Below are 16,886 nucleotides of genomic sequence, written 5' to 3'. Positions count from 1 at the left end.
TCCCCCTTTTCTAGTTACTCTGCACTGAAAGATGAATTAGGATAATTTCTTAACAGTGAGAGGCAAAGGATTTTGCTTATGACATCTCGGGGAGACTGACAGTTTGGATCAAAAATTGACTTGGTGCAAGGAAGCGTGATGGTTGATTTTGTGACTGGCATTCTGTTATTTTGTTTTTTACAGGGCCTACTACTTGGTTCCTTGCTTTTTGCAATATAATATGTAATTTCTATTAATCATTTAGGCTTAAATGCAGAGGGCATATTTAAAAACATATATTTTAAAAAATAAAAATGGATGAGCAAGAGAGCTGTAAACTACAATTTATCGATGGTACAGTCAAATGGGCAGAAACAAGGCAATTTGAATTGAAAATCACAAGGTGCTAATTTGGGGAAGTCTTTCCAAAAATCAAAGAAACATACAATAATTAGGAGGGTGCTAAGAAGAATGGAAAAACAGGGGCATTGGAGTGCTGGTACAGATCTTTCAAGATATCAATATTTTTAATTGATATTTAGAAAGGTGTATAGAATGTTTTCCTTTATCAGTGGAGTCAAATACTGTAAATGGAATTAAAATAATCGATGCAGGTATTGCAGGAGAAATGGAGGGAAAATAAATAAATTTTGTGGGTGCTAGGCGTATGGAGTTTACTCCTTGAAGCGGTCGTAGGGGCAGTAGTCCTCAGATTTCAAAGGTACCTGTGGAGCTATGCCTTGCAGGGATGTGGATCTAGTTTTAGAAGGTAGGAATTTTTAAAAATGGCTGATTTCCCCCCACCTGCAAACTAAATTAATGAAATGTGATCTATATCTGTGGTGCTGACTGGCTATGCCTGATTGTAAATTCATTTAGATCACTTTATATTTGTCATGTACATGAGCAGTGAGTTGGGTGCAAGCAGGATGGCATAACATTCCTTTAGCAAGTGTGAAAGTTTGCAAATAGATTAATTGAAAGAATAGTAATTGTGTTTCATGGAAGTTAGAATAAACAGTTGAATCAAGTTAGCAACACATTTGGTTTGGGTGCCATATGCATTGTGATGAGCTGTTTTTGCCCCCTCCTTATTGGTTTCTGTTCCTTGCATTCTGCTTTAGTAATAATTTGTTTTTTTTTATTTTTGTGAAAAGAAACCAGTCCATTCCGCCACCTCATTTTGAATGCTGATGTGAAGATTGAGATGAATCAGTGCATGATGGGAAACATTATTGCTTAGGCTAAAAGCACCAAAATGGGCATGTGAGTGTGTAAATGAATTTTTGTCAATCATTTACATTTATAGATGCCGTTGTTAATCGAATTGGAGTTAATAATAAATTGTTATTTTATTAAACCACCCATTAATCTATGGAAATATCCTCTTATTGATTTGCACTGGGGCGTTAGTTTGCGAGTGGGTTTATCAACATTAAAACACATTTGACCCGTTATGTCGCCTTATTCCAATTCTCCAGCATCAAAAATTGCACATGTTGTAAACAGAAGATTAAAAAAGCAGTCATTTTTGCACGGTTGTCTGTGTATGAGAAAATGACTGCAGTAGCATATTGGTCATTTTGAACCAGTATTTTTTCGTGGGTATATGGAAATTCCAGCAATTTGGAATAATTTTACTATATTTGTACAGTAATTGCACAAATTCTTTTAACTTAATGCTGTGCCCCGCAATCGGTATATTCGGAGGTTAGTAATTTAATTGTGTTACATTGCAGGAGAAACCCTGAAACTCACTGTGGCATCTAGGTTCAAAACGGTGGACAAGCTGGCGATGTCAAGGGTGCCAACACCCCCTCCGCCTGGAGAAATGTCTAGTGGACCAGTGGCAGAGAGTTGGTGTTACACCCAGGTACTGTCCATCCTAGTGTTTCTGTGATTGATTATTAAGTCATGATAGTGGGACCTACTTTTCCCTGCAGAAATGAGCAGCAAATTTAAGTGTTTTAATGCTTGCCTGTCTTTTGGCTTTATTAAATTTGAATTGTTTTACTTCATAGTTGGGTTAGAACAGAGAGACAACTGTGTGGGATGTATGCTTCCATGTATAAGCAAAGATATCCAAACAGGCAAAAGTAATAGCTTGTTTGGTATTCACATATTACTTGAGGCATTGAGTCATAATTCAGATGTTGCGCATATCTGGTAAAAGCTCAGCCTGAATGAATGCTGTGTGCTTTTACTGAACTTAAGCATGGACTGCTTCATTATCTGAGTAGTTTTGAATGGAATTGAATATTGCAATTGTTAAATAATGTACCCACTTCTGACTTTGGTGTTGAACAGTGGTCATAAGTGAAACAGTTGAGGATTGTTAGGCCTGGCATGGCATTGCCATGATACGATTCTACACCTGTGTTTTGGGGTGATTGGCTTACACCAACTACAACCATAGCTTTTAGGTGAAAAACGAAATCCCAAATCAACTTTTGATTTCTGGATGTATCGCAACCCATATTTATTTTTTCATATTTCATATTTCAGATACAGCGCGGAAACAGGCCTTTTAGGCCCACCAAGTCCGCACCGCCCAGTGATCCCCGCACACTAACACTATCCTACACACACTAGGGACAATTTTTACATTTACCCAGTCAATTAACCTACATACCTGTACATCTTTGGAGTGTGGGAGGAAACCGAAGATCTCGGAGAAAACCCACGCAGGTCACGGGGAGAACGTACAAACTGCTTACAGTACAGCACCCGTAGTCAGGATCGAACCTGAGTCTCCGGCGTTGCATTCGCTGTAAAGCAGCAACTCTACCGCTGCGCTACCGTGCCGTACCCAGTTGAATCACTTTATGAAGAATACCCATGGGTATTCCTGTCGTCCTGACCAATATATATTAATTAATCAATATTACTAAAGTAAAATATTTTGGCATTATCAAAGTTTCAGCTCAAAATTGCCTTTTCCAATTCCTGTGTTACAACAGGGAGAACGCATCAAAACACATTTTTGATTTAAAATGCCAGGGAACCTCCTTGCATTTGTGTTGTATTTTCATGATCTTGTGTTAGGTTTGTTTTTAGCTGGGGGAATGCTGGTGTCCCTTTCATTCACAACTTGCTTGGGTACTACACTGGCTACTTGATACCACTCTTGGTCAAGCACTGCTTTTTTGTCCAGGTCAGTCATGCTCATCACAAGTTAGCTCTTTGGTCTTTTTAGAACAAGGCTGTGAGAGATTTTGAGTCATTTAGCATTGGTTAATGTATGGGTTATTGATTGATAAGAGATGGCTACACTATCGAAACATCCTTCATTTTATATACAGTTAATTAGACACATTGGGTTTTCCTGCTTTATTTCGATATGACATTCTTGAGCAAATATCTGCCATTAACCATGCCAGTGTTAACAGACTTTGAGATAAAAGCTGGAGGAACAACCTTTTGAGCTTACATTTGCGGTGCAAAAATTTGGATTTTATTTGACCCCTTCCCTAAGTGTATCTTTTGAACTCAATATTTTTAATAACACAGCAATGTAGATCAACTGAAGATGAGTATTTTTGAAATTGGAAACTGGGTGAAGCTAAGAAAAGGCATGGGGCGTGTTATATATGCTCTCTAATAGCAGTGGTGATGTAGAGCAAAATATAAATCACAAATTTAGACACTCATAAAATATTCATGGGGAACGTTAACCTAATGGATTGGGTCAGCCAACTTAACGTTGTTAATGTGGAGGATAAATTTATTAAGTGTAAATTAGATGGTTTCCAAAATTAGTTTATTGAGGCACCAACAAGGGAGCAAGCTATTTCAGACTTAATATTGTGCGACGAAAAAGCGAGGATAGGATGTGCCACGTAAAAGGCTTTAGCAAACACTGATTAGAGCATTAAATTCTTTATAAATATTGATTTGGGAGACTGACCAATGGTATGCCACAGGATGGTTGCTGAATATCCAGTGTTATCTATAATCAATGAATTAAATCTGGGAATTGTATTACCACCAGATCAGACCATATTATGCAAAGCTAGGTGACAATGCCATAAGAATAGAAACCAGTTAAAGGATGTATATGAAAAATTAAATGTCTTTTGGAAAATGAGCAACAAATTTAGTGGAAAAAATGAAAGAATTATTTTTAATTGCAAGCGATTTAAATGTTGATGATCCATGGGACTAAGATTTCGGTGCACATGGATCACTGAAAGTTAGTACACGGGTTCAATGGGCCATTAGGAAAGCAAGCATTACGTTCCCATTTATTGCAAGATAACTTGCATGCAAGGGAAATGTGTCTTCCTTCAATTATAGAGGCTTTGATAAGAATATGTCAAGAATAGTTTGAATAGTTCTGGTCCCCCTCTCTAAGGAAGCATGTACTTGCTTTAATTTAATTTACAGCTACAGTGTGAAAATAGGCCCTTCGGCCCATCAAGTCTGCGCCGACCAACAATTCACATGCACTAACACTATTCTACACAAGGCACAATTTATAATTACACCAAGCCAATTAATCCACAAATCTGTAAGTCTTTGGAGTGTAGGAGGAAACTGGAGAAAACCCATGCAGGTCATGAAGCGAATGTACAAACATCGTACAGACAGCACCTGTAGTCAGGATAAAAACCCTGGTTTCTGGCGCAAGGCAGCAACTCTCCAACTGTGCCACCATGATGCTGCCCCTGTTAGAGGGAGCACAACAAAAGTACACCAGACTGATTCTCAAATGGCAGGTTTGACATATGAGAGTTTAGAGGCAGATCCTGTACTCTCTTGAATTTAGGAAAATGGAAGGTAATAAGGTTGAAGCACAACATTTTTAAGGAGATTTATGTGGTAGATGCAGAGTTGACTTTTCTGTGACTGGAGTATCTAATTCTAAGGATTACAGTCTCAAAATAAGGTGCACGCCATTTAGATCAGAGATGGGAAAACCCTTCTTCCCTAGTAGTTGGTGAGTCTTTGAAATTCTTTATCGTGAAGGCTCACAGTTTATGTTCAAAGGAATATATATATATATATATATATATATTATATATAGGAAAATTGAAGGAATTGAAGACCAGTGCTGGAAAGTGATACTGAAGCAAAGAACAGCCATGTCATGGTGGAGTAGGAACAAGCCCAATGGCTTGTCCCTGCGATTTCATTAACCAGACCTTTCATGGGATCGCTTCTACTGCTGTCAGTGATGCCTGGGCAACATAGTGAATGATGCAATACTGCCAAGGCATCACTATCATAACAAGAGAAGAATTTGAAAAAACAGTAGAAGCTTTCTCACGCGTGCTCTGCAATTCAGTATGATCATGGTTTATCTACCTTAGTGCCATATTCCACACCAACTACCTAAATGATTGATACACAGACACCTATCATTCTGCAGCCCTCTTAACTTGAAAAGTCATGTTCTGAATGAATAAGTATCTGAAGAAATTTTGAAAGAAATGGCTATGGAGATTATGGATACATTGATGGGATGTTTTTGTAATTCCATACTCTTAAATGGTTCTCACTGGTAAGTATCAAATGTTCCAATATTTAAGAAAACAGTAAGAGAAATTATAACTATAACCAATTAGCCTGATATCAGTAGCATGTGGGATTCAGAATAATGTACTGGCATAGATTGTGAATGATCAACTGAAAGAAAACAGTATAAATAAATGGCTTGATAGTTAGTGATTAGTGGGAAACTGAGTGCTAAATTAATGAAGAAGCTTGTAAACTCTAGCACTTTTGCACTTGCATGCTGGACTTGATCGCAGACAGGTTGACAATAGCAACCTCCAATTATTTGATCGTTTGCAATCACATACGTTCTAGTCATAGTTAAGTTTTTTTAGTCATAGTCAAGTTTATTTGTCACACACATATAAATGTGCAGTGAAATGAAAGATTACCCACAGTCCAACAATAAGAGCAATAAAAATAAGCAATAACACACAATCATAAACCAACACCAAGCAAAAAGAAACATCCATCACAGTGAGTCTCCTCCAGTCACCTCCTCACTGTGATGGAAGGCCAGAATGTCTTTTTCTCTTCCCTGCTGTCTTCTCCAGCGGTCAGGCTGTTGGAGTTGCCACGTTCCAGGCCGCACCGGACGGGTGGAAGGTCCGTAGCAGGCCGACCCAAGTCCCGCGATTCAGGGCAGGCGAAGACACTGCTGCTGCACGTCGGGGCACCTGACATTGAAGCCCTGCCTGGTGGAGAAAATCCCGCGGCCTATTTCAGGCCGTGCCGGACGGTGAAAGGTCCGCGGCGGGCCGACCCAAGCCCCGCGATTCGGGGCGGGCGAAGACGCTGCCGCTGCCGGAGCTCCCAACGTCGGCCCCCACCCAAGGCAGGGCCTTCGAGCTTCCGACGTTCCCGCGGCCGGAACCTCCACAGGCGAGTCCCAGGTGGAGGCCGCCCACTCCAGGTGCATGGCCGATGGTAGGCCGCAGCGGGAATCCTTCTATGACAGGAATCCTTGTTGAATCACACATCTGTTTATAGCAAGATGATCTGCTTTTTTGAATCAGTACAGTCCTTATTCACAGTTCATTAAGTTGACACAACTTATGTTTTTGTGTTCCATTCAACTTGAACTAAAGTTATTTTTCTCACCTGATGGAAAGCATAGAATGAGGATATACTGGACTATGAAGCTACATATTGTAGTGTATTGCCTTTCCCTTGCTCCTGGTCTCAGGGTCATGGATGCCCAACTTTGAGCTGCTAGATCTAATCTGAAGTGATCCTGAGTTGGACAACACTTCTACACTGCAGATGTTCAGTGCCTTCATGTCCTCATCTCCACAAGGATTGTGTGGTATTCCATCCTACCCATGTTGTCATAAAGATTTCTTGCACGTAGGTAGTTGAGAATTAGATGAAGTAATTGTTTTCCTTGTCTTTCGTTCTCCTACTGCCTATTGTATTAGGTCTCAACAGATAGTTCAGTGCCACATCTGTGGTTCTGCCACAGACTACTCTCGTAGTACCTTGCATTCTGTATTTTTGCCACCTTGAACTTTCCAAGTAGTGTTCAATTTATAGGAATGCAGATTAATCTAATGGTGATATGTGGTATAAAGAGGTAGAAAATCCCCAATTGTGAACTAATGTCCAATTTACATCTTGCCTGCTAACTCCAGGGGACAAGGAATCCAGTTTGCTAACGTGTAGTCGTTTATTATTAACCTGCCTCCTGCATTGGTTTTCTTAATAGATATCAGCAATGTATTCCTTACTGCACATATCTGACTGCATAGAAGGAAATGCTGGGTAACTGGTATAAAATCACAGGCAGATTATTTTTCATTGACTTTAGATTTCAAATCAACTTTGAACTAATTTGTAAATTTATGTTTGTTTAATGAAGCTTCATTGCTGGCAAAAGACTATGGTATTTGTACCTCCAAAAGTGCCATGTCGGAGGAAGCGTATCAATTTATCTGTAGGGAAAATTAGTGTTTAAATAAATGAATGTTTCTGGAAATGCAGGAAGAATAAAGAAGGGAAAGTGTCTTATTAGTGTAAATGGAGGTTGATGAATAGCACGGATTCAGAAGGCTCAAGGGTCTGTTTCCATGTTGCATCTCGCCCTGACTGATTTTTTTTTCTTTTGTTTACCTCTTGATGAAATGAACTAAGCAGATCAAAAGATCTATTTGCAATAAAGTTTGACGAAAATTGGTGAATTCTCTTAAATTCAGTTTGGCTAATGAAATCCCTTAAACTGATAATGGCAGGATAAGAAATGTTTATGACTAGAAAGAAAATAGTTTAAAAATGTTTGTCGGGGAATGTGGGCATTGCTGGCAAAGGTCACCATTTATTGTCCATTCCTAATTACTTTTAAATTGGCCATTAAGATGAATAGATTGCAATAGTTTGGATGGAGGCCGGATGTCTGTAGTGTGTGGGCAAAAGCTGCCTTGGAAAATTGCAAAGCTGATGGATATGTGACTGTCCCAGACAAGAGTTGTCAACGGGAGAAAGAAAATGGCTCTCCCATACTACTTTGAGGTGGAGATGGAGCTGAAAATTCCCAGACTAGCCCCAGTTCTTTAAAAAGACTGGTTAGTAATGTTGTGGTCCTGTTAAAACCGCAAAGGAACTAAATGGAACATGGGAGAGAATAGAAACTGAAGTCTGACTCGGGATCTGGACTCTGAGACCCAAACATCATCAAACAAACTGGACCCAACCTTCAAATGCAGCCAGGTCCGAACCCCAGAGATCATGTCTGTCAGTCAGTCCTGGGGCCTTTCTCTCTTACCCTGTCCCTCAAATTTAAGAAGAAAAATTTTTCACAATTTTCAAGTATCTAATTCAGAACATAAATGTGAGGTTATCCATTTTGGTGGTAAGAACAGGAAGGCAGATTATTATCTGAATGGTGTCAAGTTAGGAAAAGGGGAAGTACAAAGAGATCTGGGTGTCTTTGTTCATCAGTCACTGAAAGTAAGCATGCAGGTACAGCAGGCAGTGAAGACAGCTAATGGCATGTTGGCCTTCATGACGAGGTCCTTCTGCAGTTGTACAGGGCCCTAGTGAGACCACACCTGGAGTACTGTGCAGTTTTGGTCTCCAAATTTGAGGAAGGACATTCTTGGTATTGAGGGAGTGCAATGTAGGTTCATGAGGTTAAATCCCGGAATTGCGGGACTGTCGTATGTTGAAAGACTGGAGCGACTGGGCTTGTATACACTGGAATTTAGAAGGATGAGAGGGGATCTTATTGAATATATAAGATTATTAAGGGAGGCAGGAAACATGTTCCCAATGTTGGGGGAGTCCAGAACCAGGGGCCACAGTTTTAGAATAAGGGGTAGGCCATTTGGAACAGATTTGAGGAAAATCTTTTTCACTCAGAGTTGTAAATCTGTGGAATTCTCTGCCTCAGAAGGCAGTGGAGGCCAATTCTCTGGATGCTTTCGAGAGTTAGATAGAGCTCTTAATTATAGCAGAGTCAGGGGGTGTGGGGAGAGGGCAGGAACGGGGTACTGATTATGGATGATCAGCCATGATCACATTGAATGGCGATGCTGGCTCGAAGGGCCGAGTGGCCTACTCCTGCACCTATTGTCTATTATCTCACTTTTTGCTGTACCAAGCATATCTTTACGTTCACAAAATTTACATTATGGTTGAATAACAGATTAAAAATTGAGGGGTTATTATACAGGGTCCAGTCCCTCTATATCCAGCAAAAGAAGAACTCCAAGTTGTAGTCTTTCTCCATAGAGTCTTTGGGGGGGTCTGCACCAAACTTTAGTGTTTCCATCAGAATATTGTCCTGCAACTTGGAATGTGTCAGTGTGTAGATTCAGATGTGGGTAGCTCCGTTCATTGTAAAACCAGTATGTTTCGAGTAGGTCAAAGTATGCATATGTCCGAGTTGATGATCTTCAAGCAAGAATTGGTGTTTGTTTCAGCTTGCGTCCTTATCAAACTGCCAGTACAGCACTGTGTTATGCAGCAGATGATAAATGACAAAGAACACTAACTACATGGTTTTCAACCACATTAAAAGTACATTCCAGAGGAGATTAATATCATCATCATATCATATATATACAGCCGGAAACAGGCCTTTTCGGCCCTCCAAGTCCGTGCCGCCCAGCGATCCCCGTACGCTTAATGACACCCTCATCTGCACATTTGTGACCCCAAAAGCAGTATGCAGTGGGATTGAGACTCCAGATCTGACCAAGTCGGCCCTTCTTGACTTCAGCTAAGCAAGGACATGTTTTTAGTTTGTTTTATAAGATACAGTAATAAAATGGGGCAGTCGGCCCACTGAGTCCATATTGACATCAATCACCCATTCACACTAGTTCCATGTTATCCCACTTTCTCATCCAAGCCCTACATATTATGGGCAAGCATCACTGCGCCAGAGAGATAGGTTCGATCCTGAATTCTGGTGCAGTCTGTGTCAAGGTTGTATATTTTCCCTAAGGGCTGTTTCCAGGTCTTCTGGTTTCCTCGCCTCTAATCCGAAGGGATCAGTCTGACCAGCTAAAGACTGCAATCTCGCATTTGCTGCAATTGTCTGGGGTTGCTGAGGTCAGTTGGAACTGGTTGCACAGCCACACAATCTGCAGACGAACAGAAATCCAAACAGAAGAGGATAACGTCAATCGTGTATAAGAGAGCTTTGACTCGAGTGTCTGTTCTTTGGAATCGTTATCCCTCTTATGCCGCTTTCTTTCCTAATGGATTGTGTGAAAGACTTGGTGGAACAGGTGAACAACACCTGAACAAGACTTAATGTACAGGTGATTGCTGATCGGCGTGGACACAGTGAGCCAAAGCGCTCGTTTCCATGCTGTATCTCTAAAACTAAAAATTAGTGATTGAGATGAGGAGAATTGTGTTAATGCCTTGAAATTTATTGAAATGCCTTGAAATCAATATATTCTAAACTTTAAGGGAATCAAAATGAGTCAAACTCTGATAATCCGTCAAGCTCAAGACTGGCAATGAAATAGCAGGTTTTTCGCATTTTGGGATGTTGATTCCTGTTATTGTCAACACATTTTTAATCACTTTTTTAAAAACTTTTTGAACAGTATTACAAACAACCTTTGAGTGAATCTAATAAACATAAAGGGACCCAGGTTGGTTTAAAAATATGGAAAGTGTGGGAACCAGAGCCCCACAGAGTCAGAAGGGAAAGCACCAGTACCAGGGCCCTGGCAAATTGGAACAGAAAATACAGGAACCAAGACCTTAGCAAGAAGGAAGGGAGTGTGCGACCCGGAGCTCCAGTGAGTGAGGAGGAAGCAAAGTGATGAGCCAGAAGCCAGACTGTTGTAATTTTCACCGTTTGGATTTCCAAATAAGATAACGGATTTTCAAACTAATGTTGATGTAGGTCAGCCATAATCTTGAAGAGTGGAGAGGGCTAAAAGGGCCAAATGGCCTACTTTTAAATGTATTTTCACACAATTTGAGGATGTAGTTGTTTTAAAAAATATAGAGATTTGGGAATGTGTGACCTATATTTTTAAATTACATTTTTTTCCTTTCGTTTAATATCAACTCATTCTATGACAGCCTCTGCTGTTGTAATCCATGGGATTTTGTTGTGGCCATGGGATTTTGTTGTGGCCATGCCCCAGCTACAGGGGGCTGCATAGGTCGTCCAAATATCTGTTGGCTCAGGGTCAAATAAACTAAAACCTGCCAGTTCTTTGGAGGCAGTCTAAGGACAGAAAATTTCATTTCTCACAAAGGCAATATTAAGTCAAATCGATATTTATGACAATCTGGTTGATAGTTACATGATCACCATTACAAAGGCTAGCATTTTATTCTTGATTTACCACTGAATTCAAATTCCTCAGCTTTTGTGACGTCCATACAATTTGAAGGAAAACCATTTTGATCTTGGTCATAATTGGTTGAAGTTTTTTAAATGCCTACAGAAACTTTTCTCAATATAGATCCAGCCTAACCCAATCTTTGATCATGAGCTAGAAATTTTGGTTGTAACTGGTGATTCTTATTTAATGTTTCTGACTATTTATATTGTTGCACATAATAGAACTTGCAGCTTTTGCTGTGCTTTGTATTATAGTCCCCAAAGTGCATTTAATACCTGAAAGTGCATGGTCAAACAAGTTCCAACTTCCAAGTGAGGAACAGATGCACATTATGGTTCTTGGCTTGATTCTCTGAAGCCACTGCACCTGGTGCTGTATCTAGCTGGCCAGGCAGACGATCTATGGATAACAATTATAAGTTACAGATTGCTAAAAAAAAATCATTATTTCTAGATGTTTGTCCTTTCTTTTGAGCAGATTGTGCTATGGGATAAAAATGGGATATTCTTGATTACTACCTCCACCCTCTCTTTCCTTCCTGACTTATCTGACAATGAACACATTACCTGAATCCGCCAATTAGTTAAGTTAACAGTGTTAAATCTCAGGAATTAGTAGATTAACCAATGATGAGCGTTTGTCAGTACGGGCCTGTACTCGCTGGAGTTTAGAAGAATGAGGGGGGAATTCATTGAAACATACAGAATAGTGAAAGGCATGGATAGTGTGGATATGGAGAGGATGTTTCCACTAATGGGAGAGTCTAGGACAAGGGGTAATAGCCTCAGAATTAAAGGTTATTCTTTTAGGAAGGAGATGAGGAGAAGTTTATTTATTGAGAGGGTGGTGAATCTGTGGATTTTTTTGCCACAGAAGGCTGTGGAGGCCAAGTCTGTATATTTTTAATGCAGAGATAAATAAATTCTTGATTAGTACAGGTGTCCGGTTATGGGGAGAAGGCAGGAGAATGGCGGATTAGACTTGATAGGCTGAATGGCCTAATTCTACTATCACATGACCTTATGATACGTACTGGACACTGTACAATGAAATTCTTACTTGGTGCAACTTAACAGGCTCATTAATGCAATAACACAAATATACAATAATCAATAATATAATACATTAATAATCAGCAATACTGCAAAACCAAAGTCTGTAGTGCAACTAAAAATAAAGATCATTGTTGTTTAGGTTGTGGTTAGTGTTGTGCAGTGTTCAAGAGCCTGATGGTTGCAGGGAAGAAGTTATTTTTGAACATGGTGATCACGGTTTTCAGGCTCCTGTACAACCTCCCCGATGGTAGAAGCAAGATAAGCATGATCAGCATGGTGTGGGACTTCTCTGGATCCCTTTAATGGTGAGGGAGGTTAGTTCCTGTGCACTGGGCAATGTCTACCAGTCGCCTTTGTTCCTGGGCATTCAAGCCAGGCAGTGATGCATCCAGTCAGCATGGTCTCTAATGTTCGCCTGTAGAAGTTCAATAAAGTATTCGGCGAAATATCGAATCTCCTCAATATTCTAAGGAAGTAAAGGCATTGATGAAAGTAAAACATAAGTGCTGGAGAAACTCAGCAGGTCAGGTAACATCTGTGGAGGGAATGATCAGAGAACATTTTGGGCTAGCACCCTTCTTCAGACATCTGGCATGGATGAACACTGGATTTGCATCAATGTGTCGTGTCTAGATCTTCAGAGATTTACATGAAGCTGTTGACTCTCCACTGCCATCCCATTGATGGACTGGTTCATCCCTGCCGTTCTTGCCCAGTCCTTCCCCTCGCATCTTCCTCCCTATCTCCATCAGCCTGAGAAGGGGTCCCAACCCGATGTGTCATCTGTCTAGATGCAGCCTAATCCTGTTGTGTTCCTCCACAGAAGAATTGTTCTTTTAAATTATTTGTTGAAGTTCTAATGTTTGAGATCATTAAACACTTGCACCGTGTTTTATGATGCTGGCTATTTACCTGTAAATAAGCTTTTTTCAGTAGCATGACATCTATGAAAGAATTACAAATTTGTTGCCCTGTTGTGTGCAAAATGGGTACACGTAAAAAATTGGCCATGAATACTTGGGACAACTTATGATCCTGAAAAAGATACAAAAATGCAATATGTTCTTTTCAGCAACACTGAAAATACACACTGGAGTATTTTAAATGATGGACCAATGGTATTTTTCTAAAATGCGTCAGTCGCGCTGGGTTTCATGCAAAATAGAATAAAGCAATTAGGTATTGACCAAAAATAATGATTTTGCTTGCATACATTACATTGGATGTCTGTGTTGCTCTTCAAGTAATAGTTTTTTCCTCAATGTTAATTTTATTGGCCAAGTGTGAGTTGTTGGCAAAGCCAGTACTTTTTTGCCCTTTAAGGTGCTAGTAAACTGTGAAAGTATTGCTGCAGTGTTGTTGGGTGGAGAAATCTTGTATTTGAACCCAATAATGAGGAAGAGATAATAATTCTATCCAGTTTCCCTTCATTGTTTTGCTGAGTATCTTGGACACCTGTGATGTAAAGTGCAAGCTTTTTGGCTAATGCTTACATCGTCCTCTTGGGCACTTTTGTTCTAAACAGTTATTCACAACCAGAAAGAGAACAATGTGTGGTGGAAAGCTAACAGTGGGGAAATGTCTTTATTCCAGTTTTGTATGAGATTATCACTGTTCAGTTGGTGGAAACGGTAAATCTTCTTATCTCCTTTTTCGAGCTATATTTTTTATTATTCCTTTCAAATCCTTTCTTTTGGTTAATATTTAGGTAAAGGTGGTAAAGTTCTCCTACATGTGGACCATCAATAACTTTAGCTTTTGTCGAGAGGAAATGGGTGAAGTGTTAAAGAGTTCAACTTTCTCATCTGGGCCAAATGATAAAATGAAGTGGTAAGTTTTATTTCTATATATTGACACAGTATAAAACACATTCTATTACTAGTAATCTTAATCAAAAAGGCTAAAGAAGTGGAATTTAGGAAATAATTCATTTATCTATGTACACCTTTGGGGATATAATCACTTCGGGATACCTAATAAGAACTCCATTAATTAAAAGGTTAAATATATTTAGCAGCAAGAAAAAAATATTTGAAATTGATGCAAAATAATACATTTTATATCTCCACACTGTCGCTTATCGTTTATCATTACGCAGTACTGTGCATAATTGTATGGAAGACTCCAAATTTGAAGTGTTTTGGGTAGAAGATATGGCATTGAAAGCATTCTGATATTTAGTCATTGTGATGGTTGGTACTGTTCTCACTTTAGAGAGCATGCTGACCTACTGCTGGTGTGTTCCTACCACTCCTTATTTGGATTCCATAACACCATGCACCTGATCAGCTATTCTAACTCCTCCACCTCCTGTTCTTTTGTATGTGCATATATCATACATCAATTGAACATCTTGGTAAATCATTATTTTTGCTTTCTGTGGATTTGGATGAATGTTAATTCATTGCATATTTCGGTGATATTCCGTCAGATATGTAGGATAGAAGCTAAATGCCCAGTATCCAACTGCTTCAAATTTGAGCTCTATCATAAGTTGCAGCCAAATTGGGTATTTCTTTTCCAGATTTGGATATATACCAGAAAGTAGGTTTGGGAATGATTGTACTCTATGGAAGAGAATTATTCTTTGGCTTTCAAAGTAATCCAGATTATCCAGGTAAATTTCTAGGATATTCTCAGTTCTGTCCATTTTTAACATGAATTGTTTAAATCAATTGGTTTCACCAGGAAGGATCCTTATGAAATGTTTTATACTGTGAATGCAGAGCTTTAATGAAAACATTTTTTGTTCAAATAAAGTCAAGTTTTATTGTTCTAATAGATTTTATGGAAAAATGACTAATGTAATTGAAATGTCTGTAATGGATACGTTTATTCTAATTTGCTCAATTGTCACAGTTAAGGATTTATTGCATTACAGGATGGAAATAATATTTTGGTAAACTATCACTTTGCAAAAGCTTGTGACTAACTTAGTCATTGTCCTAATATATAGAGAGAGCTTTGCTCTAGGTCATTTCCTTAATTTATTCCTTTCACTAGAGAAATAGCCCAGCATTGTAAAGAGCTTATTTTTCACATTTGTGAAAATCTAAAATCTTGCAATAATTAATTATTTCTGTGTGCTTTTAGTAATTTTTTTGCCACAATATTGATGTAGTTTTGACTGATCCATTTATTTAGATATTGAGGAAAAACATGAGAAGCATTATCTCCTCCATTTTGCAACAGATGCCAATTTCCTAGGTTAGAGACGTGTTTTTTAAGAAAAAGTTTAAATTATGAAATTAGAGTTGAAGGGTTGCAAGAAAAAGTTGCATTGTACATTCCGAAGTTAGCTACCTGGGACACAGGCATACAGCAACATTTTTTGTTTGCATTCACCAATTTGGAAACCTCACAGTGAACACTTAAGACTGTTCATTTATACCAGTGTCTGCTCTCCCCCATCATTAATTTGTTGATAGATGGTATTATTGATAATGTATGCTATTTAAATGTTTACAGTACAAGAATTTGAATGTAGTCAGCTATGGCGAGTATGGAGGCTCGTTCTGTGTTGAAGAAGTTTATTGCGACAGCAATATTCGATCACAAAGTTTACTGAATGAGATTACAGACAACCATTAATTCTAACTGTTCACTTCGAAGAAGTCTCCCAACTACTGTTTTTTTGGGCGCCAAAACCACACGTGACGACGCTGTCCAATCAACGGTCTCACTCCCTGAACCAATCCCTACGGTCGCACCCACACGTGACCTTGCTGGCCAATCTGAGGGTTCGACTCCCAGGACCAATCTCTATGGTCGCTACACAGCTTAGTCCAAAACAAAATTCTTGTATATTCTGTTAATATGACTTCAAAAGATGCAGTTCTGAAAATTTTACTTTTAACAATCTATAATGTTTTGTCTTGCGCCTTCTGTCTTTTCATCTCTGGCCTTTGTCCACCATCTGTCTTTCAAACCCCCCTCACTTGTATCAACCTATTACCTGCCAGACTTTGTCCTGCCCCTCCTCTCTTCAAGCTTTCTTTACCCCTCCCCCTCCCCCACAATTAATATTAGTGGAATTAATTGAGAGGGGGATAATGGTCACATGGAGTTAGATGATGGAGGGGACCTGTTGAGAAATAGGAAGTTTGAGTCAGGTGTGGGTGGGAGAGAGAGGGGAGGGTAAGGCTGATAAGTAATGAGTTGGTAGGTGAAAAAGTAGAACCAGATAAGGGCAGGATGATGAACTGATGGAACCAGCTGTGGGAAGGGATAGGAATGGTGAAACGCAGAAGAAACGTAGGGAGATGGGTATAAGGGTGATGAGCAGATAGAATCAGGTGCATATACCAACACACTTCCCTCTACACTTTGTCCTGATATAGTGTCTCAACTAGAAAGGTCAACCAACCCTTTACTGGAAGAACTCTGGGTCAAACAGCATTTGTGGAGAGTTCATTTTTTGTTTGTACATCATTATAACTTAAGAATTACTTATGAATAAGGGGTAGGCCCTTTAGGACTGAGATGAGGAAAAACTTTTTCACCCAGAGAGTTGTGAATCTGTGAAATTCTCTGCCGCAAAAAG

General features: G+C 39.4%; 1 protein-coding gene and 1 long non-coding RNA gene across 4 annotated transcripts in view; one reads left to right on the top strand and one right to left on the bottom strand.

Annotated features, from left to right (window-relative positions):
- spopla (speckle type BTB/POZ protein like a) overlaps positions 1-16,886 on the top strand; it is a 96,994-nt gene that overhangs the window by 58,308 nt on the left and 21,800 nt on the right. For 2 of the 3 annotated variants that reach the window (XM_078403386.1, XM_078403385.1), the window contains 3 exons: positions 1,137-1,245; positions 1,719-1,852; positions 14,052-14,173. In XM_078403386.1, the coding sequence (XP_078259512.1) occupies positions 1,775-1,852; positions 14,052-14,173 (200 nt within the window). In that variant the 5' untranslated portion in view covers positions 1,137-1,245; positions 1,719-1,774. The remainder of the gene's footprint in view (positions 1-1,136; positions 1,246-1,718; positions 1,853-14,051; positions 14,174-16,886) is intronic. The other variant, XM_078403387.1, reaches the window with a different exon arrangement.
- The window catches only part of LOC144595765 (uncharacterized), a 38,550-nt gene that overhangs the window by 1,659 nt on the left and 20,005 nt on the right, over positions 1-16,886 (bottom strand). Inside the window, exon 2 of the long non-coding RNA XR_013547534.1 lies at positions 11,564-11,687. This is a non-coding gene — a long non-coding RNA (uncharacterized LOC144595765). The remainder of the gene's footprint in view (positions 1-11,563; positions 11,688-16,886) is intronic.

The sequence above is a fragment of the Rhinoraja longicauda genome, chromosome 8 (assembly GCF_053455715.1).
Source record: "Rhinoraja longicauda isolate Sanriku21f chromosome 8, sRhiLon1.1, whole genome shotgun sequence".
In the NCBI taxonomy this organism is placed as follows: Eukaryota; Metazoa; Chordata; class Chondrichthyes; order Rajiformes; family Arhynchobatidae; genus Rhinoraja; species Rhinoraja longicauda.
This window is presented reverse-complemented; position numbering and strand designations above follow the sequence as displayed.